The following is a 27,891-nucleotide window of genomic DNA, read 5'->3' on the forward strand; positions in this document are numbered from 1 at the left end:
TTTAATATCCAAGGGAATTATTTTAGTTGAGGAGTGAGCTAGAGAGCATGATTGATCATGAGCAAGAAATAGGCCACAGGATGCACGAGTATACTCCATATATGCACCATCTTGATGATGATCTCTTTAATTTAAGTGGGGGTGTAGCTTTTCATTTGTTTATTCAAAAGTTATAGAATATGGCTCTCCCTTATGATATGATCGATGCTTCGACGACTGTTCTTCTTTATCTGTTTATATATTCTTTTTTAACCTTTTTTTTTTTTATATAAAAACAAAAATAAGAATAAATTATTATTCTTTACTATTTCTTGATCTTATAACTAGCTTGAAGATGATCAGATAATGCAGTGTGCTATTTGCTTATATCTTATAGGATTTATTAATTTGGTTTTTATTTTTATTTTTTTAATTCATGATCGTATTTATTCAGTCTTAGCATATATATATATATATATATATATATATCTCACATATTAATATATATAGATGAATAGTTGAAAATTCTGCTTTTGGCAAAAAAGGATCAAAGCATGTTCTAAAAGAATTATGTGAATATTCTTTTGTACTTGATAATGGGCTCAAAGCCCCAGTAACGTAAGAACAGATTTTAAATAGATTGTTGTACACACCAAGATCTGTATCCTAAAATCCGGGCCATGTATGGCCTAGCTAGTAGCTCATTTCTCTCCTGTTTCCAAGAGAACATATAACAAGAAATCAGAACCAAATTAAGAGTCAGAGCTTGTATATATTAATTACTCCAAGCACCGCTCAAAAGCCATGCAATAGCTCAGGGGTTCCATAAACATGCGTACCCAAAGGTGGTGGATCAGGCACGTACAAGTTAAATCTAAATATATATATATATATATATATATATATATATCTTGTACGGTACCCGATAGGTATTCGATCGTAAGCACCTACTTGACTACTTCATCCTCAATTTGAATGGTGGAACCTGCCACTCAGACAATTTCTCAATATACATTTATTATCAGGAATTGAATTTATTATTTTTTCATCTTTTTATTATTCTGTTGTTTTATTTACTTTATTTGTCTTTATATCACATCATGATAGTCACATGTCATTTTATTTTCTCATGTATTTCTATAAATAGTGTCACTGTACATGGATGTAATTAACACTTTACAAAGAATATTTTTTCATTTCACTTACATAAGGTTCTTTTCCTTTCTCCCGACCCTTGGTCTGCTAGGGTTTTCACCCTTGCCCCTGCTCTGCTAGGGTTCATTTTACATGGTATCAAACGTCCTTTTTTTCTCGCTTCTATGGTGTTGTCTCACAAATCTATCTCCGAGGATGCCACTTCTCCTTATTTCTTCATCCTAGTGACAGTCCTAATGTTCTCTTGGTTACGCAACATCTTCTCGTTGAGAACTACCATGTCTGATCTCACTCGATGACTATGGCTCTCTCGGCGAAGAACAAGCTTAGATTTGTTGATGGATCGATTACTAAACCTTCAGATTCAACAAATTCTGTTTTCTCTCCATGGCTCCGATGCAACAATATGGTGATATCTTAGATCTTAAAGTCTGTTCTCCTAAAATTTCTTCTAGTATCTTGTATATTACAACTGCTTGTGAGATCTGGTCAAATCTTAAAGAACGATTTTCTTAGAAAAATGGACCTCGCATTTTTCAATTACAGAAATCGATTTCCTCCCTTATATTTTCCTGCTTGTTCTTGTGGAGATGTACAAAGGTTGAACCATTATGATCAACAGGAACGTGTTTTACATTTTTTGATTAGATTGAATGAATCTTTTGCACCTGCTCGTGCACAAATTCTACTTATGGAGCCCCTGCCTCCTCTTAATAAAGTTTTTTTCTTGTTTTACAAGAGGAACATCAACGACAAATATCTTCTATTTCTCTGCCCTGCCCCCTGTTGACTCACACGTTCTTGTTTCTCAAATGATGCAACCATATCTTTTAAATCATTTTCTAAGAAGGATGTACCAGTTTGTAAGCATTGTGGAGTTACTAGTCATGTGGTTGAAAAGTGTTACAAGTTGCGTGGCTTTCCCCCAAGCTATAATCCGAAATAGAGGCAACAGTCTATGGCTAATAATGATGTCCTCTGTGATAGTAATTCCTCGGCTATTTCTCCTTTTTCATTGACTAAGGATCAATATCAGCAGCTTCTAAATTTGCTTTATCCTTCTAAAGCTACCGATGAAGTTCCTTTTGTTGTCAATGCAGTTGTGTCATAATTTTTCTAGTATTATTTTTCCTTGAAATAATGCTCATTCTGTTTTTTTCTGTTGCTCAATCTGCTCCTTTTAATTCCAATTCTTGGTTTCTTGATACTGGAGCCATTGACATATGGTTCCTTCTATTGATTGCTTTACCTCCATTATCAGTTTTGTTAATGCTTTTGTGAAGCTTCCTAACAGTCAATCTGTGTCTGTTACACATATTGGTTCTATGTCCATTTCTAAACATCTTGTTTTACATGATGTTCTATGTGTTTCAACTTTTAAATATTAATATCCATTAGCAAGTTAACACAATGACTAACTTGCTGCTTTTTGTTTTCCTCTAACACTTGTCTAATACAAGACCTGATTCGTTGGAGGTTGATTGGAGTGGGTAGATTGTAAGGAGGCCTCCATATACTGCACAGTCAGACTTTTCTATTTCTAAACCTAATTCTTTTTCTAGTATATATATTGTTTGTTTACTTGAAACAATATCTTTACATGTTGGCTCCATTTCTTCAAAATGCTCTAATTATGAGCTTTGGCATAATATACTTGGTTATCCTTCTAATTATAGGATGCTATTTGTGAATAATTTTGTTCCTAAATTGACTATTCCTTGCACTCCTTGCATGATTTGTCATTTAGCTAAACAAAGGAAGTTACATTTCCCTAATAATGTTCATATGTCTTCTGCCTCTTTGATCTTGTTCATTGTGATGTTTGGGGATCATATGTTGTACCTACTATTGAAGGTTATAAATATTTTCTGACTAATGTTGATGATTTAACTCATGCTACATGGCTTTATCTTCTTAAAAATAAATCTGAAGTTTCACACAATTTTAGAGTTTTCTTATAAAATGGTTAAGACACAATTTCATTTAAAAATAAAGTTACTTCGCACTGACCATGGCACTAATTTTTTCTTTTTTCTTTTGCCTTATTTTTTTGCATTCTAAAGGCATCATACATCAGCATAGTTGTGTTGAGACTGCTCAACGAAACTCTGTTTTAGAGAGAAAGCATCAACACATTCTTAATGTAACTAGAACAATGATGATTCAGTCTCATCTGCCTATTAGTTTTTGGGGTGATGTTGTTTTAATAGCAATTTACCTCATTAATAGGCTTTCTACTCCTTTTTAAATCATAAATCTCATTTTGAGCTTTTGTTCAAATTTTCTCCTTACGCTCATTTAAGAACTTTTAGTTGTCTTTGTTTTGTTTCAACTCTACAAAGATCTCGAACCAAATTTGATCCTAGAGCTCGAACTTGCTTTTTTCTTGGTTATCCTTTTGGCATAAAAGGTTACAAACTTATTGATTTAAAGACCAATCAATCTTTTCTTTCAATAAATGTTTTTTTTTCATGAACATATTTTTCCTTTTACTTCTGAAAACAATACTGATTTTTCTTCCATTTTTCATCAACTTGTTGAATGTTCAACTTTAGATTCTTTAACTGTGCCTTCAACAACATCCTTTGTTGATTCATCTCTTAGTTTTTCTTCACCTTCTTACCCAAATGATTCTTCACCATTTGTTGGTTCTTCACCTTCTCATTCCAATAATTCTTCAACTTCTATTGATAATTCTTCCCCATTGCCTTCTATTAATGTTCCATTACCTTTTGATCTTCCTAGAAGATCTTCTAGAATAAAAAAGGTACCTAGTTACTTGCAAAATTTTCATTGCGATTCCTCTTCTAGATACTCTATATCAGATCCTTCAACAAATTCTGATTCATCAGGTTCTTCTTCATTTTTGTCTTCATCTCCCAAATATGATATTTTCAATTTTTTATCTTATTCTAATCTTTCTCATTCACACAAGTACTTTGTCATGTCCATTTTTGCCGACACTGAATCTGAGTTCTATAATCAAGCTGTCAAGTACTCTCATTAGAGAGATGCCATGTCAGCTGAGATTACAGCACTGAAAAGTAATAATACATGGACTGTTACTTTTTTACCTCCTGATAAGAAGCCTATTGGTTGCAAATGGGTGTATAAGATTAAGTATCATGTTGGTGGTTCAATTGAAAGATATAAGGCAAGGTTGGTTGCCAAGGGTTATAATCAAACAGACATTGGCATCTTACACAATTTGATGTGAATAATGCATTTTTGCATGGGGATTTATCTGAAGAAGTATACGTGGTCCTACCTCTTGGTTTCCATATTAAACGGGGGTCTCAAGTTTGCAAATTGAATAAATCACTTTATGACTTAAAACAAGTCTCACAACAGTGGTTCTCCAATTTTTCAACTTCTATACTCAGTATGGATTTTCAACAATCCAAATTTGATTATTCCTTTTTTAATAAGATTGAGGGTTCCTTTTTTATTGCCCTTCTTGTCTATGTTGATGATATTCTCATTGCTTGTAATAATATGAAATCTGTTGATATTTTAAAGTCCTTGCTTGATAAGAAGTTTAAGCTTAAGGACCTAGGTAAGCTCAAATATTTCCTTGGTTTGGAAGTGGCTCAGTCTCTTACGGATATTTCTCTATGTCAAAGAAAAGATTCTTTGGAGATTCTTCAATATGCTAGTTTACTTGCTTCTACACTAGTTGCTTTTCCTATAGAACAAAACATTAAGTTGAGTAAGGATGTGGGAGACTTGCTGCCTAACCCTACAGTTTATAGAGGACTTGTAGGTCAACTTCTTTACCTCACATTAACTCGGCCAGACTTATGTTATTCTGTCAATAGGCTTAGCTAATATATGGCTCAGCCTAGGCAGCCTCATTTACAAGCAACCTACAAAATTTTACAATACACCGAAGGCACTCCTGGCAATGGCCTTTTCTTTCTTGCTGCAAATACACTGTACCGCCAGTTGATCTTCAAGGAGAATTATCTCCTGAACTCGAGGCCATTTTACAATGTAAAACTAGGAAGCTTAATAACAGACCAGTGGTTGAAGTTTTAGTGTAGTGGTAGAGGCTTCAGTCGAGGATGCAACTTGGAAATCTTAGTGGAAGTTATGGGAGAAATTTCCTCACCTTGTGGGCAAGGTACTTTGAAGGAGAGAGGGGTGTGTCATGGGCTACGGTGGAGCTACAGAAGAGTCATAAGGAATTGTGGAAGGAAGAAGAAATACTAGGTGATAGTTTTGTTAGTTAAACTTAGCTCTAAACCTAGTCGTTTTGGTATTGTAAGAATATGTAGAATGTATAGACGAAACACTGTCGTTTAAATTAGTAAGTGTAGGATGCAACTTGGGAATCTTAGTGAAAGTTATGAGAGAAATTTCCTCTCCTTGTGGGCAAGGTACTTTGAAGGAGAGAGGGGTGTGTCATGGGCTACGGTGGAGCTACAGAAGAGTCATGAGGAATTGTGGAAGGAAGAAGAAATACTAAGTGACAGTTTTGTTAGTTAAACTTAGCTCTAAACCTAGTCGTTTTGGTATTGTAAGAATCTATAAAATGTATAGACGAAACACTGTCGTTTGAATTAGTAAGTGTAGAAGGAAAGATATTATTTTGATAGTTGCAGTGTTATATTGTTGTAAAGATATGAAACATTGTGTTTTAATAAATGTGGTATAAGAGCACCACTAGTTGGAACTAAGGCCAACTCTGGATTGATTATGCTTGCTTCCCTCTAATTCTCTCCTTCTCTTCTTCTCCATCTTCTCTCTACTTTCTCTCTCTACTTCTTGGGTTCTTGGAGGGTGACTCCCTCAAAACAGTCATATCAATAATGGGTTCATTACAGCAAGCTATCGTAGGTTTCCCTTTCGCCATGACCCAGTAGATCCATTCGCTAAACTCCACCTCTTCGTGACCCACAACCACAACCACAACCACCTTGAGCAATTGAAGCTGGGAGCCATGTACTCCTTCATTAACACCACAATGAACCACCAAAGGGACACTGTCGTGCACCAGACCTGTCCTCTATCTCAACTGTACAAGTTCACCGAGAACCACCACAAGATATCACTTTGATTTATCGTATATTTTTTGTCACTTTACATCCAAAATTATTATGTTTGTGAAGCTGAAATGGTTTGTGAAGTGATAGAATTAAATGTGAAGTTTTTGATGTAGTTGTATGTTATGTGCTATTGAAGTGATGGCGTGATTATGTAGTGGTGATGTAGCTGAATGTCATGTGTAGTGTGATGTGCCATGTAAAGTGATATGTTGATTGAGATTGTTATTATAGTGTGTATGAAGGTAGAAAGATCAACTGTATGTTGATTTAAGTGGCTATATAGATTGTGTTGAAACTGATTTTCTTGCATTTTATGTTGTGTTAGATTTATACATATATATATATATATAATGTATAGTTGTAAGATGATAACATTTTGGAAGTGTATGAATGCTATTAAGTAGTATAAAACTTGTATAAGGATACTCTTGGAAGAATTGGACATATTTGTTGTATTGAATAAGTTGTTTATGATGAACTATGAGAAAGTGATATATTAATTAGGAGCTTGATATAGAGTATGTGTGTTTGTGTTGGGTGGTAAGTTGGAAATATGTATGTATTTTCAAAAGGCTTATAAATTAAGTAAAGTGTTTGTAAATGTTGGTTGGATAGATTTTATGCATATTGAGTGTAATATGAGGTTTATATGATTATATTTTGTGTAATGGATTATGTTGAACTCGAGTGTTAGATGAATAGAATATGTATATTTATGTTGGATTGGATTACATGGGCAACAAGCATGTTGATATGCCTTATAAGTTGAGTTATTTATATGAGAGTGTGAAGTGGAGTGATGTGAATGGGTGCTAAGTATTGAAGTGTGTCATGTATTGAATCAACTTGTGAAGATTGGAAGCCATGTATGTGTCGATGATTATATGGGTTTGAGATTTGTGAAGCTATGTGATTATTTAAGTTTGTTAGATATCGAGTTTAAATGGATAATGAAGTTAATTCATATGTGTATATTGATTTAATTGAAGAGTTAGTTGGACTTTACTTAAATACAAAGGTTTATAGATTTGATGTTACATGAGGACCATGAGGTGCAAGGATTTGACAGATTTGAATATGTTGGGTATATTATGCATGGACAATGGTAGTGAAGCATGGTAATTTGTTGGTTTCTACATATTAGACAGATTTTACATATTGGATGCATTAGTTGGGATTGCAATGGAATTTATTGTATACAATAGATAGATTTTAAGTTTAATCTTTGGCTTCACTTGTACTTAATATTTGAGTATGTAAATGGTTTGTAATTGCATAATTATCATTGACTTTGGACTATGCCACATGATTTAATTGTATTGAGATATTGGATATGAATGTATGGAGTTTGGATTGAGATGGTGTGTCTTTTAGGGTTGGGATTAATTGATGGAGTTGCGGTGAAGCTTGAAACGCATGATAATGACATTGGTTTTTAAATGGATAGAATTGTATATAATATATGTGATGTTGGTATGGATAAAGTTGTAAGACTATGTGGTTGTGTGGTGCATTTATGTTGAAGTTGAATGATAGATTGATTATGAATATGTGTATGAGTTTCCAGAACATTTTCAATTTATTTTATGATTATGCAATGAAAAAAATGTGTTTGAAGGGCTTCCTTACATTTTATGTGTGTAAAGTGTATATGATATATAGTTGTAAGATGGTAGCATTTTGGAAATGTATGAATGCTATTGAGTAAATTAAATAGTTGCATAAGGATACCCTTGAAAGATTGGATAGATTCTATATATTAATATGTTGGTTATGATCAATTATATGGAAGTGATGTATGGATTCGTAATTTGTTATGGAGTATGTGTGTTTGTGTGGATGAAGATTGTAAAAAATAAATGAGTGTTTTAAATAGATTATATGTTGATCTTAGGTGATAACGAGGGTAGGTTATATGCGTAAATTGATTGGGTGAATATATTGGAGAAATTTGTGTACCTTGAATGTGTTATTTATGGATAGAGCTTCTAAGAACAAGTGAATACTTAGATGGATTGTATGTTGACTTTACATGATAAAGGGGTATGAGACGTGTATGTTTGGTGGATTGTATATGTATGTTTGGTTTGGATTGTGTAATATGCTTGTAGGTGAGGAAGTGAATGGGGACTTGAGTGGATTGTAATGTATATATATGGAGGATTGGTATTGTATTTGCAATTTGGATCTAATGGTGAAGTGAGACTATTTTGTAAGATTTGTTGAGTGATGCTTTGGAGGTTAAAGTGAAGCATAGGAGCTCACTTTATTAGTTAGAAATGAAGTTAGGCTTTTAGGTTCATAGTTTCAACTTAGGATTTACAGAAATGGTATGATTCAAGGATTGAATAATGACTTATATAAGTGAAATAAAAGGGTGTCATGAATACCTAGAGACGCAAGTTTGTATAATTAGGAATGTTATGGAGAAGTATGCAAGTAAATAGTTGAAGGAGATTACTTGAACAATGACTAGTCACGAAAGTTTAAGCAAAAAACCATTTAAAGGATAAGACCACGTAGAAGGAAAGGCACTAAGAGTTAAAAGTAATTTTATTAAACTTTATGAAATGAAAATGAAATGTTTTTTTTTTAGAAGTTGAAATGAAATATTTTATAGGAAAAATGTTCTGTTTGTACAATGAAACTATAGGAAAATATTTTTTTAGATATGAAAAGTTGTCTTATGAAAGCACGCTAAGGTATTAAAATTTTAAAGTAAATGTATGTAATGGACTTCTTTGGCAGCTCCGTTTTATGCACCCCAAGAATATTAGTATGCATGTGAATAGATGTTATATGTAGTACTTATTATATTTATGTTCCATGAAATGAAATCATGAAGTTCTATGCTTTATGTTATTAAATGATATTTTATGAAATGAGATGAACTAATGAATGAAAAGAATCAAATGGAAAGGAATGAAAGGAAAGGAAAGGAATGAATGTTTTAATGTATAAAGTTATGAAACGGCCATGACTGAATGAATGATGGTACCAAATGAGGGGCAGATTACAATGCTGGGTAAGTAGTACTGGTAGTGCACCCAATGTTACCCCATGACTGAGGGATTCTCAAACCGCGTCCATGGGAGAAATCAAGTCCAAAGGACTACTTACCCCAACATACAAGGGCGTAACAGTGTGTACTGGCCAGAAGAAAAGTAATAAAAGTAATCGGATGTATAAAACGTTTTAGTTCTTATGAAGGAATGTGCAAGGTGGGAAATATTTTTATGAAGAATAAAAACCTTTATAAAGAAAAACCCTACAATATTTTCAAGTAATGAAAATGTTTATATAAGGTATGCATATGAGTGATAAATGCATTAATGGAAACCTATGTTAGTATATTTTTACAGTATTAAGTACTACTTATTAAGTATTCGACTCATTTTATTTTTGTGTGCCCCACTTAGAAATGAAATGATTACGAAGCATCAGGATGGACATGGCCCAAGGTAAATGTGACAGAAGCCTAGGCATTTTATGTAACGTATGAACTCATGTTTGTAAAAGGACTTTCTATTTTTAATTAAATGAATTCCACTACAACACTCTATTTTAGACTTATAAAGTAGATTTCAATTTTTAATTATAGAATCTTCTATATCATGGGGAGGAAAGAAAAAGTCTGAAAAAGTTCAATAATTTCAGTCTTATTTCTAAAACTATTCTCAAAAGTCCTGCTACAAGGATAGACGTTACATCACCCTCTGAGCAGAAACACATGTCTTCATCATTATGGAGATGAATCATGTGACGCCCCGACTCCCACGTATAGGGACGCGAGAATCGTGACATCGGGATGATGACAACATGGGTCACGCATCCGAATGAAATGTGCCCAAGTGTGTGCAACATGCAAAAGTGCACAACAAAAATCGCAGCGGATAATATAATAAGTCAACTAAGTACCAGAAATTTAAATACAGGTATCCAAAATAATTTATCTTTAAAAAAAATTATACAGTCATCCCAAATATATTACAAAAGGTAAATACATAAAAGACTAGGATAATAAATATCGATGCACGAGAGCAATCCCAGATCGCTCTCCCAATGGAGCCAAAGCCTAAGACTCATCATCTTCATCTGCATCAAAATCTGCGATACCATAAAACGGTACCGCATGTAAGTAATAGTCCAAACAACTCTCGAGATAAAAACGCATTAGAGCAACCAACTAACAAATCCCAAAACCTCATTTTTCCTGAAAACAAGTACTTTTCCAACACACGCTAAAAATCTCATTTTTAGCCCAAAATATATAATCCAACATTTTTCCAAAAAATGATTTACACAAAACTCAACAATTTATTGGACACTGTAGGCAGGAATCACAGGCGGGACTATACCACCATCCCTGCTTACCACCATACCTACCGCGTGCACCGTAGGCGGGAATCACAGGCGGGACACAACCACCATCCCTGCTTACCACCATCCCTACAGTCTCTTTTTCTTTTTCTCAAACCAGTCAATCCAGTCGTTTCAAACACACCCAAAAATCATTTCTCACATGAAAATCCAGTTTTCAAATAAACACATGAACATGTATGCAATCATGCGAAAACCCAGTTTTCAGTTACAAACATGAACATGCGTGCAAATGTAGTGAACAAGACACGACACCAATATCCAACAAATGTCAACACAATCCAATCATAAACCAAACAAACAATCAACTCCGTCCGCAATCCATCCAACCCCCGAACTCCTCGGACTCAGTCCGGCATAACCAACCAGTTCACAGTTAAAAATGAGTTAGTGCAAAAATACATTTAAATCACGAAAGTTCTTTGAGAAAATACTTACAGCGCTATAAAACAATTTCCGAAGGATCACTAAGCTGCAAGAAGTGACGTCTGAGCAACGCAACAGTGTAAAATACACTGTGGCCATGGGTCACAAATACCCACTTTCAAACGGAGGCAAACGAAGACCCAAGATTGATAGGGTAGGGCCTAGGGAGGTCGGTGAGGTCAGTGGTAGTGAAGGTTGGCCGTGGGTGGCGGCGCAATGGGCAATAGAAGACCAAAATACCCAAATCGGAAATGTAGATAATGGAGCTTCACCGGTGGCGGATCGGAGCTGGGGTTGGGTCCAATGGGTTGCCAAGAGGTTGGGGATGAAGTGGTGTGAAGATGGTGGCGCGACGGCGGCGCTGGAGCGAAAGTGGCCCGCGACTTTGAAGAGCTGGTGGTGGTTAACAGCGGCGCAGATGGAGGTGAGGTGGTGGAGTGAGGTCGCCGGCCGGTGGGGAGCACGATGGGGTGGGATGTGTCGCGCACGGCGGCGCGACGGCGGTGGGCTGGGTGAGGAACGATTGCACGACGAGAGAGAGAGAGAGATGTCGCGTGCGGGAGATGGCCGAAGGAGAAATAAGGGGGAAAAGAAAAGAAAGGGAAAAGAAAATGAGGAAAGAAAAATAGAAGGAAAAGAAATGAGGTCCAATCCTTATAACTTGGGTCACAAAAATGATCCAACGGAGACGATTTTAAAACCATAAGTTCAATAAAATAATTCAAACGCAATGGTAAAGTCAAATTGAAATAATTAAATCACACAATAATTAATTTAAATATTAAAAACAATTTAAATACATAACAATAAATAAATATTAGGAAAGCACATAAAAATAATTTTCACCAAATTAAAATCATAGAAATAAACTCACGAAAAAAAAATCCAACCAATTTTAAAATAAGAGGATAAATTTTTGAATAATCAAAAATAATCTTTCAATAAAAATACACTAAAATACGGGGTGTTACAAATCACCCTCTAAATAAAACATAAGTATAAACGCATGCCGATGAATAAAACATAAGTATATAAGTATGTCGAGGAATCACTCACTGAGCAAATCTCAAGTACATGTATTTATCACAGAGGCGAGGATCCACCCTATTATCAAACCCTTAAAGCATATTATATCTCATCGTATAAATGCCAAGCAAGGAATTACTCCATTGTTAGACGCGGGGAATCACTCTACCTGGTTAACTCAACGTGCAAACTAATTCGCTAGTTTTAAACCATCTGACACAAAGAATCACTCAACCTAATCAACCAACTCGAAGACACCACATATGATATTACCGAGGAATCTCTGTACCCGTTTATCAAGTGAGGCCAATACAAAAGCGTTCCACCCCGATCATCACGAGGACTTCATCTCCCTGTGCAAAACTCGTGGCAACATATCGTAGGAATGATGAAAGGAATTACTCTACCTATCCATGATGATCGACATACAACAAGACTCACGCACCAGGAAATCATATTCATCACCAATTCATACCATTCAAACTCATTATCTCAAAATTGCAATGTATACATAACCCATAAATATAATAAAGAAGTATATTAGTTTTTTATTTAGGAAAGGGGAGAGTTATAGAATAAGCAATGCCTATCCTTACAACATACCAACAAACATTCACCCCACATTCTCAGTACGGTCTTAAAAGTTAAACTACCTAAACAATATTTAAAATACTACGGTGGTGCTGTCGCTACTTCTCCTGTCGTTTCCTTTGCAGTCACTTATTTTTTTTTAGGATGCCGACTCTGAAGAACATCAATTACTTAACGATCTCAAAATTGAGATTTGTCCTTCTCTAATGCATTTTTAAAGGCAAGACCATCAGGTGTCATGCTGATATTTTTCTGACTCCAAATATGCTTGAACAATGACCTTTTGATCTTGACCGTCCATTTATCCTATGGACTTAAAGAATTTTAGAGACCTAGTGACTGATAAGACAAGGTACACACATTCCTACCGCCCAAATCACTTTCCTCTTTCTTTGAAATTTCATCACAAATAAATCTCATGTTTTATCTCCCTTGGTTAATAGCTCAAATCTGATACCATATGAAGAAACTCAAGGCTTCGCGAAACCCCCTTCACCTTAAGAGTTATTTATCCTCCACCAGTTGAGAGATAACTACTAGGCCCAAGAGATTTATCCCCTCTGAGTTCAAATGAGTTGATTTTTTGTAAATAGCCTAATGCTTTATGGAATTATAGTGACTGTAGCGTGATGAAAAGTAGTGTGAAATAATGTGAATTGAAAGGAGATATTTTTAAGGGATATAAACTTCTCACAAAGATATTTAAAAACATAAAATTACTAACTTATAAAATTATCATTTTACCCCTCTATTTGTGAGAAAATGATCATTTTACCCTTAAATTAAGGATTTTGCATCATAACTCCAAAACTAACCAAAATTTACATTTCTCATGTAAATTTTATCCTAATCCAAATATCTAATAAAAACAAATTTAAAACAAAACACAACTATAAGAACTATGCTTAGGCCAAAACATTCTAGGGCTAAAATCCTATATTTTTGTTGCAATTCTTTCAAACTCTAACTTTGATGCTAAAATCAATTTATGCAACACATAAAAATCATATCCTATAATTTACAAGCATGCTAAGACCATAAAATATACACTTTAAAAATAACAAACTCCTTATGACAAGAAAATGTTAAAACACCAAGTCTTAGAACAACTATTTAATGAAATTGGACTATTTCCTTTCCAATAAAGTCCAAGGACTCTTAATGTCCATCAACATACTCTTAACATGTTTATAAGTCAATCCTAAGAAATAGCATGCTCATTAAAAAGAATCAGTCTACAAAAATCCCAAAACATCTCTCGACACAATCGACTTGCACACTAACTTCAAAACCTAGTAACACATGCATGGATTTTAGATCAAACCTACTAAATTCGAATTTATCAGGAAATACATTTTCAATAAATAACATGATATACCTCATTTGCAAGTTCTAAACTTGATCTAAGTGTTAAACTAAAGATCTCATGGCAAAGATTTGCATTAAAAGACAAAGCAACCCGTGAGACAAAAGTTTATGTCCTAATCGGAACTTGGCATGCATAAAAATTTATTTCGTCAAGATCAAAACCATTATTCTCCAACAATAACTTCCTAACATATAGATCAAAGTCCTAATATCAACATATGTGAATATGAAGACCATGCATCCATAACATGAAGATCATGCTTCCATAACAAAAGATCAATATTTTCTCAAAGCAGAAATTGTTTTTACACCTCCAGTTTCCAACTTTCTAAAATCATGTAAAACTCTTCATAAAATCTCTTAACATGCAACAAATCCAAATCGAACTTACATGTTAGCATATGAACTCTAAACCATAAAACGGTCAAACTAAGATCTTGCCAAAAACTTCATCACTTAAATCACATTTCACACAACATCCAAACTATCGCTTAGTAAGACCTTTGCATGATTAAACATACTTTTCACTAATCAAACCTCTATGAAAATCAAAAACAATATATTAATGAAAACTAAACTCATAGGAGAAAAATGAATATGCAGGTAGTTTTGTGAGAATCAATTTACAAATATTTCAAAAAATTCAAGCAAGATAGACAGAAACATTGTCTGAAGTCTCCTCTAGAGTTCTCTCCAAGAAAAATGAAAGTGACAAAACCATGAAGAACAAGCAATGAAAGACTTATGTAAGGATGGAGGGTTGAGAGAGAATGTGAGAGTGACAATTTGATGGTGATTTTGTCAGCTAAAACAATGGGTAAAATCGTGGGCAATAACACATGGGTTTTTAACCAATGGAGTTTCTATGTGAAGGGTAGTGTTGAGGTGGCTGACTAACCTCCCATCAATCATGATGTGGGCTAACATGGGCAGTTAAAGTACCCCTAGGGTAGTGGGGCAAACTTCCTCAAGAAGCCATGCTTAGGTGGAGCTTTTCGCTAGGCCTTAATGGGCTTAAACTGATTGGGCCTCATTTAGGGTTTTCAACCAATGAAGCTTCTATGTGAAGGGTGGTGTTGAGGTGGCTGACTGACCTCCCATCAACCATTATGTGGGCTAACATGGACAGTGAAAGTACCCCTAGGGTAGTGGGGAAAACTTCCTCAAGAAGCCATGCTTGGGTGGAGCTTTTCGTTGGGTCTTAATGGGCCTAAACCGATTGGGCCTCATTTAGGATTTCAATTGGGTTTGGTTTGGGGTTTCAGTTTCTAACAAGTCCAAAGCCAAAGTTTCTTGGCCCAACAAACTTACCAAGGTATAAAACAACAAAAAGAGGTGTAATGACATGAATCTGAATGGTTAACAACATATAGAAGTGATTTAATCAAGTGATTAACACTAAGCTAAAACTGGCCAACATTTAAGGTTTCGGGTAGCCATTTGGGGTTTGGAGAAACCTTTTAGAGTTTCGATTTTCACTAAGGTTTTTCGGTTTTAATTGGATATCAAAGATTTGGGGTTTCACTAGGGTTGAAACCCTATTTGTTTTGGCACAAAAATGAATGGTTGGATGAAATAGTGTTTGGCTTAGGTGGCATAATGACCATGCTTGATTTTCCTTCATTTCCTTCACATTTCTATCTAATGTTCCTCTTGGTGCCATGTGTCCTATATTATTCACCCAGCGTGGCTAAAATCTTGTCGAGTGTCTAAATAAAACTTTTATAGACTAATTTGGACAATCCACACTGTGATTTGAAAATTGATTGGATTGAGTGCCACACTCTAACACAGAAGTTTCTATTTACTCCAAAAATGGTAAAAATAACATTGCAGCATAAAATCTTAAATAATGCTATGAACCTAATCATGCATTTAGTTTGGCAAAAAATTTCAACTCCTAAGTGCTTCGATTAAATCAAAATCAGTTTTCAAACAACTCTAGTCCAAAAAATGAAAAACGTATTATTGTACCGAAAAATCTTACATATTCATTTGAAACTAATGACACAAACCGTTTCTCAATCTCAAACTCTTAAGAACCTCAAATAAATGAAATTACATTTCTGTCACCAGAGTGAGTACGAAACTGATTATGCTAACAGACTAAAACTTACGTGATTGCTCAATTCGTGAGACATTTATGGGATTTTCATAATGTTCCTAAACCCTAAAGAAATTCATCTATTGAATTTCTGGCAGAATGTTACATCTATAGTTATCAAATCATACGTAAATGATTTATAAATGCAACAAAAGCATACACGATTTGAATGGTGCATTTGATCAAAATTGTGGGTACTCTCATAATGTGTATGGTACAACCTATACTAATGCCAATTACAAGTGGACTGATCATATAGCCAGATATAATTACGTAAGTCAAAACCAACAACAAAGAATTATGCCATTATAGATATCATTTGTTCTGAATGTTTTTTTACTATTCTTTATTTGTTTGTTATTTATTGTAGTTTTTACAGTTCTTGTAGGAGAAAATGATTGACTTGTAGTCTGCCTCTAAGGGATCTACTCCTAGTGACACCGACATTTTTACCCAGGTCTTTGGGATCAAGTCTTGTTTTGTTAATGGGCTTGGTCGTTCCTTCAAGCATGTGAGTTCATCCTCCATGGCTTTGGGTTCAGAAGTGAATAATCTTACCAAAGATTTAGAAGCTGCGTGCCTAGAGATTGAGCAAATGAAGTTGAGACAACAAGAATTAGAGGATCTCTTGTCTGAATAGCCGGATTTAGAGACGCATCTATAGGAGTAGGAAAGAGACCATGAGGCAAGAATACTCGTTGAAGTTTAAGAACAAACACAACGGGAGAGGTTGATCCAGATGGAACATATTATACCATAGCAGCAAGATTGCAGTGGTCAGGGAAACAAGAATAAATGAACTTGATGCTATGTTTGAAACAAGTTGCTATATAGTGAATTTTATTTTATTTGTTTATGATATAATTTAAATTTAATTAGTATGATATGTAATTTTATCGATTTATTAATTCTGATTGACTTTACGTTCGAATGTAAACCTTACACGTTTGAAACAGCATTCGCACGTACAATATTACGTTCAAACATTTAAAGTTCACGAACGTGCAAACGTATCCATGGACATCCGAACTAATGATAAACAGACATTCGGACTTAAATTGTTGTATCATTCGAGCTTCACATTTCAAATAGTCAGATGAAGGATACGTGCAAATGTATCCTTCTAACCTTCTGAACGTATATATCTTCACGTCTAAACTACTGATAACTGATATTTGAATTTAAAATTCTGACGTCACATTTCAAACATTCGAACAAGGAATACATGCGAATGTATTTATGAATGTCCGAACTAATATAATCGAACATTAGGAAAAGTAATGTTTGAATATTAGTCGGTTCATGCGTTCATGTTCAAACGTACTTTACGTGACAGAAATTGACTGTCACAAATGGTCAGTGACACATGATATATAAAAATTAAATAAAACTTTAGATCATATATTGGAGAGAGACATTTCTATGTATATACAATTTTTTTAAAAATTTAGAGTACAAAATGGTAGAAGTTTTTTACGGGGCCAGTTTCTATGTACATATAATAGCCACCTAGCTATAAGGGGGTTCCGCCATTGGGTATTGTCACACCATTAGTACTATTAATCCGGTTGTTTTAATGGATTAATTATGCTGTTATTGTCTTCCAACATGGAAAGGAACCATAAAAACAAGTGTGGCTACGATTGTTGGGCGCAAAGAAATTAATTTTGAAGGGACTACAACGTAGTAAATACATTATATATAGAAATTATATAAATAAAACTTCGGGTCAAATATGAAAAATAGAAATGCTTTAGCCACAAAGAGATCACATAAAGTAAACCAAAGAAACATCATTATCATATTGAGTCAAAATAACATATACAACAAAGTTAGACAGATGCTGCAAACTGTCTAAAACAAATAAACATTATCCGCTCTCAGAATCCAGTCATTCGGAGCTTGAATACGAACCTAGCTACCATTGGTGTGAAGCATCTAAAATGCCTTTATTCTTCCTGATCATTACATGGTTTATTATGTAAGCCTCAACTGAAAATAGATCAGCTAGCTGCATATATCATGGCTTCTATGTACTAGATCCCATCATCATCTGTTTCTTCTTCATAATTAGCTCAGCGAAGGATGGTCGACAATGGTCTTTATGGAAGAAAAGATCAGAAACATGCTTATACATGGCTTCTGTTAAGTGAATCCCATCCCAGTTAATATACTTGTTGGCATCCTTGCAGGTGGACGTGCCTGCAGATCCACACAGGCTGTTCAATTCAAAGTTAAATGGTCCACCCCCAGCTCCACAGCATACATCGAAAGGTTGTTCAAATTGGTAACTTTTATAATTTGTCAGTATGGTTTGATATGCTTTCCAATAATCAGCATATATGATCATAGCATTGCTATATTTTCTTCGTAGTTCTTCCAACTTAGCCTGCAGAAGTTCGTTGTGTGCCATTATCAATGAGTTTGCAATATTTGAGCAACCGTATTGATCACGGTCCTTCAACGGACAAAATGACAAGTGCAATGGAAGGCATCCTGCTGGTGGTAGCCCTTGAACCACAATAAACCTTGCACCCTTGTCCAATATTACCTGTCAAAGAAAACAGGCTTAGTTAGAGCTTTCAACCAGGGATAAAACATGAGGAGACCTTCCATGGCAACCCCAACTATATGTGTGTGTGTGTGTGTGTGTATATCAGTTTTCGGACCATCCATGGTACAACACATAAGGCTTATGCTTACCCTCAAAAGTTTGTGGACATGTCCAACAGCTTGTGTTATTAGTAGCTTATGGAGAACATGAGAGCCATAAAGGCGAGCATAATCATTGCCACCCATCTCACCAATCCAGAAGAGTGAATTCGCCATCTCTCCCCTGCATGCCTCCTCATTAATCCCCTTGCATCCTTTCTCTGCAATATACTTGTTGAACCAATTTATTTGAGTGTCGCAACTCTCTGGATTCGCGTTCCACATCAGTGAATGACCTTTACTAATAAACTGACTGAAGAAGTCCGTTGAGAGGGTCGTCGATCCGGCGATCGCAAAGTTCACACCTTTTGAGAATTCTGCAGAAGAATCTGCGTAGGGTCGCAAGGTGGGTATGGAGAGAGCATCGCATAGGAAATCAATGACTAAGCGGCCATTACATAGTCTGTAACCAGGTAACTGACCCGAAGAGAATTGTGAAAATATTTGGGAAATGAAGGGTTGGAATCCTCCCATCAACTGAGCATTTCCGGTGTCTGTGTACGAATCTCCAAAAGCAAAAATCCTAGAGAAGCAACTTTTGAAATCGAATTGTGAACTTGAAGGGGGAGAATAACCTGAAGGAGGGGGAGAACCTGAAGGAAGAGGAGGATAACCTGACGGAGGGGGAGAACCTGAAGAAAGAGGAGGAGAACCTGAAGGAGGAAGAGAACCTGAAGGAGGGGAAGAATCTGAAGGAAGAGGAGGAGAACCTGAAGGAGGGGAAGAATCTGAAGGAAGAGGAGGAGAACCTGAAGAAGGGGGAGAACCTGGAGGAGGAAGAGAACCTGAAGGAGGGGAAGAATCTGAAGGAAGAGGAGGAGAACCTGAAGGAGGGGAAGAATCTGAAGAAAGAGGAGGAGAACCTGAAGGAGGAAGAGAACCTGGAGTAGGGGGAGAACCTGAAGGAGGAAGAGAACCTGGAGTAGGGGGAGAACCTGAAGGAGGGAGAGAACCTGAAGGAGGGGAAGAATCTGAAGGAAAAGGAGGAGAACCTGAAGGAGGGAGAGAACCTGAAGGAGGGGTAGAATCTGAAGGAAAAGGAGGAGAACCTGAAGGAGGGGAAGAATCTGAAGGAAGAGGAGGAGAACCAGAAGGTGGAAAAGAACCTGAAGGAGGGGAAGAACCTGAAGGACAGGGACAGGGACAGGAACAACCTGAAGGAGGAGTAGTAGTAGTAGTAGTAGTAGTTGTCGTGCTCTTGTTATGAGCAGATGAAGGAGAGAAAATGGAGAACAAGAGGATGAAAAATGCAATTTGACGCAAGAAATATTTGGAATCTGCCATTTTCGTGTCTCAATTGAGCTCTGTGCCAAGCAAATGGTGAACCAAGGAAGTATTTATACTTGGGGCCTCTCTATTTTGGGAGGAGAGTACGTTCGGGAGTGCATGAAAGTCCCTAGTTCTAGGAGACCCTGAGCGGGGTGGCATTGTTTTAGCATTTAATTGCTCTAGTGAGCGACTCCAGGAACCTACATCCATGTGCAAATGAATGCATGGAGTCAACCCTTCATTTTTGGCTAATTTCTCTACTCATGCAATTGCCCCAAAGCCATTAATATTTGTTCTGATTAATGTCTTTATAATAATTAAAGTGGCATTTTCTAATGATATTTTATTTAAATAAACTATTTTTCAGCCATTAAATTACTTGAACTTTAGACATTCCAATAATTTAATATGCAAGTTATATTCTATGTAAATTATTCTATGTATATTTTAATATAATGAAAATATTATATATCACGAGTCTTTGTGAAGTACTATAAGTTTTGTAGTCGCGAGTAGGGGTGTAAATTTAAACCGGAAAACCGGACTGGACCGGACCGAACTGTACCGGACCGGTTAGTCCAGAACCGGTTCCTATATTATGAAAACCGGCCGGAACCGGTCCGGTTTCGATTCCGTAGTTTCCGGAACTGGACCGAACTGGTTAGAAAAAAAAAATATATATATATAAATTAATTTTATATATTATACAAAATATTTATATATATAAGTTTTATATATAATATATAATTATATATTATATAAATTATATATCATATATGAAATAATTTTATATTATAATTTATAAATTATAACATAAAATGTTAATATTAAATATGAACATTTGTAATTTGTTTGATCATCTGTTATTAATATAATTATATATAAGATAATGTTATTATAATTTATAAAATAAAAGTTTAATTTTAAAGATGAAAATTTAATTGATCATATGCTTTAAACATAATATATATATATATTAAATTATTAATAACATTTTGTCATAAGAAGTAACACTTTATTATATGTTTTTTACATTTTAAAAAAATTAGAAAACCGGACCGGACCGGAAACCGGTAAAACCGGATATACCGGTTTAGAAGGGTAACCGAGGTGTAATCGGTTTTGAAAAATGAAAAACCGGTACATACCGGTTCAGTCCTAAATTTTGTCCAAAACCGAACCGGACCAGACCGATTACACCCCTAGTCGCGAGGAACTCAAATACGACAAGTAGGTTATTTTATATGTTCGAGAGTGAGATCCTATTGGTCAATATCTCAGTATGTACGTTAGCTAAGCACATCCAGCACTACAACAAATTAACCTTTTTTCCATGAGTAATTTTGTTGCAATTAGCCAAAAATTTTGAACAACTGTACTCTTTTCCACCACTTCAAATCATGGCTGCTCTTGAGAAATCAGTGGCAAAACATAATACTTAAACTTGCGAGCGAAATATATGTCATAAATATTCTTATTTTTTATAATTTTTGTTGTCCCAAAAAGTGTCAACCATGATTAATTGAGGTTGAAAAAAGTAAAATTTTTTCACGGCAATTTTTTTTGTTGCCGGAAAAAGTAAGTCATAATATTAGTAAAACAGTACTACAACCTTATACCTAAAACACATAAAAAAAAAATGTGAACAATATATTATAAATACACTAAACTTATAGATTAAAAAAAAATGTACTACAATAACTGGAATAGATCCTGTAAATCTCAGCCAACCTCATCATGGTATACTTTTTAATAAGCAACTCGAAAAGACACAAGTACAATTCAGAACAGTTAGAAGATATTGGAATACAAACAATAATTTTTAGGTAGTTTAAAAAGAAAAGAAAAAAAAAACAAATAAGCGCAAATACTAAACCATGAAAAAATGCACTGAATTAGCAAAAGAACACCCCTAGCACATCCCTGAAACACAAACGAAAACAATTAAAGGAGTTTGAACCTTCCACTTACACACTCTCTCTCTCTTCCAAGGCATGCAGACCATGAGTTATGAACTAGAAAAGCTTAAACATTGCGCGTGTAGAAGATAAAATCATATACGAACATTGTGAGCAAGAAAAGTAAAACTAGAAAAGCTTACAAGTGCATTTTAATTACCACATTGACTAAGTGTACATACGTGGGGATCTCTAGGCTTACAAATTAGAAAAAAGAAATGAAAAAAAAAAAACTATTCCGATCGAGCAATAGATGTAAAGCATCAAAACTAGCTTTAATTTGATGTCAAATTGACATTGGCCGTTCAACATCAAAGGTAGGAGTATAAAAGATGGAGTAATATACAAGGCATAAACATGTACAAATTAGCATATAAAACCAAACAAGAGGAAAAACAATATATAGGCTAGCAACTTTTAAAACCAAAGATTAAAATTTCCCTGGAACCTCTGATTCTCAACAGGTCTATATATATATATATATATGTATGTATATGCCATGATTAATACAAACAAGAAAATCTGTTGTTTTTGGGTAGGGTTCAATCTTAAAAATATGAAGGTGAGTTATTCAATTTGAAGCAATATAAAAAAATGCCTGAATGTGTAGTTGTAAATTACGACATAATAACAATTAAGGGTTAGATTTTGTACAAGTACTATCTTCATATCTATTTTTTTTTCAAGTGTCTTCATATCTATTTTTCTTTGTCCAGATTTTTTCCCTCACAAAGCACAGCGTGCCATCTACAACTTGAGATGAAACGACAATAGAATCAATAAGTAGGGTAAAATGTGCAACAAAAGAAGTTTTTAAACAGGCATAACCAATTTCCGGGACAGTAAAGGAAAAAATCAAATGAAGAAAACGGCAACCATAAGCTGGATAAATAGGATAACCAATTTCGAGAAGTGTAAAAACAAAGGAATTTTTTTCCCAAACTAAAAGATCTACAGTGCTATGCTAACTGCTTCCTAAAATTACAAAGCAGCTTTTAGAAGGAGAAAACAGAAAAATCAGATTGCAGGGGATTATAGATAAGCAGGGAGGACACATCTAGAAAAAAATATGCTAACAAATCACTCGCCTGTGACCATCCGAAGATTGGCTGCCAGGGACTGAACATTGAGAGAAGCAACTGAAGCCACTAATATGATCCAAAGTAGCTGAGTACAAAAATAAGAATCATGATAAACAAATAATACTAATAGAATAAAAAAAAACCTACTCTGTGACATCCCATATTTTGGTGTATTTTAATTGAATGGGTATTTTAATTAATTTAAATATTGTTTCTCTTATTTTAAATTTATCGGATCTCTCATTGGTTTATTTTTTTATGATTTTTAATTTGTGAAAATTTTTTTGGTATGCTTTCTTAGTATTAATTATTGTTTTGTATTTAAATTACTCTTTACTTTAAATTAGTCTAATGTTGGACTTTAAAATTAATGTATTGTTAGATTTTTATTATTATTTTATTATAACTAGTCTGTGCGTTTAAATTATTTTATTCAGTTTACTGTTTTGAAATTCTTTTTATTGGATCAATTTTGTGACCCAAGTTGTGAGGACTGGACCTCATTTATTTCCCTCACTTTTTTTTCCCTTTTTTTTTCCTCCTCATTTTCTTCTTCATTCTTTCTTTTTCTCCTTTCTTTTCCCCTGCCTTTCCTTCCCGCGCACAAGCCCCTCCCCCCTCTCCTATTCGTTTGCTTTGTCCACCCACAGCGCCATCGTGTGCCACCCGTTACCATCACCGCCTCTCCCATTCTCCTCCCCACGGCTGGCGACCACCCCCCTCTGTTTTCAATCCCTGCCGTGCCACCAATCTCCCCCACCCATGACTTCAAGTCACGGCTTTATTTTTGCTCCTGCGTCGTCGTGCCTTCACTGTTCACTGCCAGTTCTTCACCACACCACTATCGACTCTTCAGCTACCTAAACCTCTCTTCCTCGGCTCCGATCCACCACCCTTGAAGCCCCTCCATCCCCATTTTTCAATTTAGGTGTTTTAGCCTACAACCGCCGCCCTCGCGACACTCACGACCAACCACCACCACCAATAGATTCATCAACACCCCTAAGCCCTTCCCTAGCCATCCCTAGTTTTCGTTTGACCCCGTTCAAAAGTTAGATTTTTGAGACCCACAACTTTAGTCCAAAATACACTGTTGCATGGTTTTGCCGCCACTTCTAGCACTTCTATGATCCTTCAAAAATTATATTGTAGCGTTGTAAGTATTTTCTCAAAGAACTTTGTGATTTAAATGTATTTTTGTGCTAACTCATATTTACTATGAATTTGTTGGTTGTACCGGACTGAGTCCGAGGAGCTAGTAAGGGGGTCAGTTCGATTGGATGATGGTGTTGTTTGTGTGATTGGTTTATGCTGGGGGATTTGTTGGCTGTTTCGAGTTTAAATATTAATGTTTTGGGTTTGACGTTGGCTATGGTGGATCTTTAAGTTACTATTGGAATTGATAAATGGTCGTTTGGGTAGATAAATATGATTATTTAAATTGTATGGTGTGGCAGTTTTGTGATTGTTAAGTATTACAATTGGAGTTAATGTTGATTGTTGGACTTGTGTTATGGAGGGTCGTGTTGGGTTGCGTTGATTGTGGGCTGCCAATGTCGTAACAAGTTATGAAAGTGAGCTAATTGGTTGGACATGACGTGTTGGGTTCATGTTTTGGAGGTTATGTGTGAGTATGCTTATACCATGTATTGAAACCAAATCAAAATGATGTCATGTGTGGGCTGAATAGAATCATAGAATTTAGTTAGTTTTATTGAATTTGCATTTATATGAAGTATTAACATGTTAGTGAAAAATTTTCTGCTTAGGTCGTGACATTGATAGAGCTCAAGTTCAAGGCTCTAGTAACTCTTAGCAAGAGTTAGGTAAGTGGGGTTCATATGCTAAATTTGCATAAAAGAAATGAACTGAGGTTGGTTTGTAAAAATGTGCATGTTACTTCAAAAAAAAAGGTGAAAAACAACCTCAGTATATGTTTTGCATTCACTCATGAGATTTGTATAAAAGAGAAAAAAATGTTTTTGACATGAATGGTGTAGACATGAGTAATATTTGACATGTTTTTGGAATATGCAAAAGAGCGAATATGATATCATTGAGATTTTTATACATGTGATATGAAATGATTTGGATATGTTTTTGATCAAATGGAAATGATAAGAATATGTTTAGCATGTGTTTTGATATGATATGGATATGAAAAAAAAACCTTTGGCATACTTATCTGTTTGGATTCTGATTCTGAGTATGGTTCTGATATGATGATACTGGTTCATGTGATATGGTTGGTACCAACGTGATATGTATGATATGAGTGCACCCACTTTGGAAACAAAGTGGTCTTTTATGTGTTCTTTCCTATGTGCACTCTCGGGTCTCCAAGATTAAAAAATGAGAAGTTTCACGATATGATACCGCCTAGTTTGGCCACCGGGGATAGCACAACCCTATCATGAGAGTTAAACTTGGTATATGAAATGACATGATATGATACGAAATGATACGATAAGATGAAGATGTTCAGATATGTTATGCCAAATCATTTTTTAAAATGAAAACTGTATTTGAATATGAAAAGTGTCTTTAAATATGAACATTTGATTTTTAAGTTCATATGATTTTTAAGTATGAAAATATTGAAAAGACGTTCTAATTTTCTGATAACACGTTTTTGAGAATCTTCATGTAAAAATGAAATGGTTTGATTCTGCATATTGAGCTTTCTGAAAAGGCTCATGTTTACATACTAGTATATGTTCTCTGCTTACTGAGTTGTTGATAACTCATCCCTTTATCTCCAATATTTTTAGATGATTTTAGATGTTTCAACTAAGGATCAAGACTGTGAAACATTGGGTGAGATGACTTAAGAATAATGGATTAAGGATAGAAAGTTTTGATGAGTAATGGCCTTTTTTTGTTAAGAAATCTCATTGTGTTCTAATGACATGAAATTTTGAAGAATTGATTATATTGAGGAAATTAGTTTGAATCAAAATTTCTTTATAGTGTTGGGAATTTAGAGTCTATCATTATAGTGTTGAAATATGAGTTTAAGTGATTTGTAGAGAAGTTGATATATTTTTTCGAGTTAGTGTATCGAGAATTTGATAAATGAGTTTGTGTGATTATTTAAATTGGAAATGTTTACGTTTGATTTGGAGCTTTTGGAAGTATATTAGTAGTGATGGAGTTGATTACAAGGTAACATGAGTTAACTCTCCGGATCTTCGGAGACGGGACGTTACAGTTGATATCAGAGCCAGGTTTGGGATTCTGCAGACTATAACATGAGGTTTTGGATATCTTTTGGTTTAGGAAGTAATGTCATACTTGGGGTATAGAAATTTGAGGACTACAAGCTAGATGATCATGGGAATATTTCCAGTTTGAGGTCCTATAGACTTTAGAATACGTGGTTCTGGGTTATGGGGGAACTTTAGGAAATATTTTTCAGATTTGATATTTATAATTTGATGGAGTTTAAGAGATGTTATTGTTGATGATTAAGGTTTGAGATTCTACAGATTTTATGAATCGAGTTTTTTTTGGAAATTTGAAGTTTAGAGAGGATGTATTTTGATAGATGATTTATTGATGAGACTTAAGGTCCTAGAATTCTGCGGGCTCTAGGATATGATTTTTGATTATATGTAAGGTTTTTGCACTTATAGACCTATGGTATTTGTCCCATTAAATCTAAGACTTTAGATTTTGCATATTTTAGGAAAACAATTTTTAAGACATTTGAGATTTTAATTCCAATAAGCGCAATGTTGTGGACTGTAAGAAATGATTCTGACATGATTTAGGGTTTAGATTTCAAGTCGACTTCTTGGAAAGAGTTTTGGGTAGGAACTTAAGGCCCAGACTTGTGATATTGATGTTTTATAGGCTACAATCATGTTGTTATAATTTGTGAATTTGACTCTGATGAGTTAAAAATGTATAGACAAGTTAAATGTGGGGTTAGTTAATTTTAGATGTACATGAGTGAGTTACAATGTGTTTAGGATTGGTTAAATGTGAATTCATGTCGTTTGTGATTTGGTTTGATTCCGGAGACCTTTTTTTAAATAGATTTGATGGAGTTAAAGTTTTAGACATTGGAGATTAATCATTACAATTGTTGCACGTACTTCTTTTCTCTTCATTATAGGATGTCACCCCGTTGTCGATTACGAAACATTTCGGAGCTGAATGCGACTGGCAATGAAAGAGTATAAATGAGTGTGCATGGATTTAGAAGACAAGAAAGTGAGTTGCTAACAAAGTGTGGTAAGAGTCACCTTCATAGATATTATGATAGATTAAACTCCTATTTTTAAGCATTTTTGGGAAAAATTATCAGAGTGCGGAAGGGAAGCGTGGTTTTCGGTAATCTGATTTTAAGAGTAAACTTCCCGAAATTTGGAAATTTGTTAACTTGAGATCACTTAGGACTTGAATCTTGTGGCCATAAACTTTCAATTTTGAGGATTGTTGGGAATTTTCAACTTTTAGAAATCACTGATTGGATATCTTCATGAATCAAGTAGGAGACAAAAGGTTAAGGACTGTGGAGAGTGTATCTTGACATTAGTATGAGTTTATTACATTATGCGGAGGGTTCAGAATTATTATTAGGCTTTGAAGGGCATGGTTGAAGTTAATATTTTTAGACTTGATCTAGATCCCAGAATGAATGAAGAAAGAAACTAGGTGTAAGAATGAGTAAAACAAGTTCAAGATCTTATCGATTCATTTTTCTTTTACCTTTAACTTGTTTTAAATATTTTAATTGGTGTTTATATTTTGTTTATACATATTGTGTTTTCTTTCCTTAGAACGTT

At 34.8% G+C, this 27,891-nt stretch overlaps 1 protein-coding gene across 1 annotated transcript; it reads right to left on the minus strand.

The window, feature by feature from the left end:
• Positions 1 to 17,855: 17,855 nt before the first annotated feature.
• Positions 17,856 to 20,073, minus strand: LOC121258711 (GDSL esterase/lipase At3g48460-like). The gene is made up of 4 exons (XM_041160253.1): positions 19,914 to 20,073; positions 19,539 to 19,592; positions 18,781 to 19,460; positions 17,856 to 18,628 (listed from the first exon to the last, which is right to left on the minus strand). Exons 1-4 carry the CDS (start codon positions 20,071 to 20,073, stop codon positions 18,107 to 18,109), a joined length of 1,416 nt encoding a protein of 471 aa, XP_041016187.1. The 3' UTR covers positions 17,856 to 18,106.
• Positions 20,074 to 27,891: the final 7,818 nt, after the last annotated feature.

The sequence above is a fragment of the Juglans microcarpa x Juglans regia genome, chromosome 3S (assembly GCF_004785595.1).
Source record: "Juglans microcarpa x Juglans regia isolate MS1-56 chromosome 3S, Jm3101_v1.0, whole genome shotgun sequence".
In the NCBI taxonomy this organism is placed as follows: Eukaryota; Viridiplantae; Streptophyta; class Magnoliopsida; order Fagales; family Juglandaceae; genus Juglans; species Juglans microcarpa x Juglans regia.

Bases quoted from the DNA above. Each gene is read 5' to 3' on its own strand.
- LOC121258711 (XM_041160253.1), bottom strand. From the start codon at position 20,073: ATGGCAGATTCCAAATATTTCTTGCGTCAAATTGCATTTTTCATCCTC. The intron at 19,593-19,913 runs GTTCTTCCCCTC...CTCTTCCTTCAG, and splicing joins TCCCTGTCCCTGTCCTTCAG to ATTCTTCCCCTCCTTCAGGT. The intron at 19,461-19,538 runs GTTCTCCTCCTC...CCCCTCCTTCAG, and splicing joins AGGTTCTCCCCCTTCTTCAG to GTTCTCTTCCTCCTTCAGGT.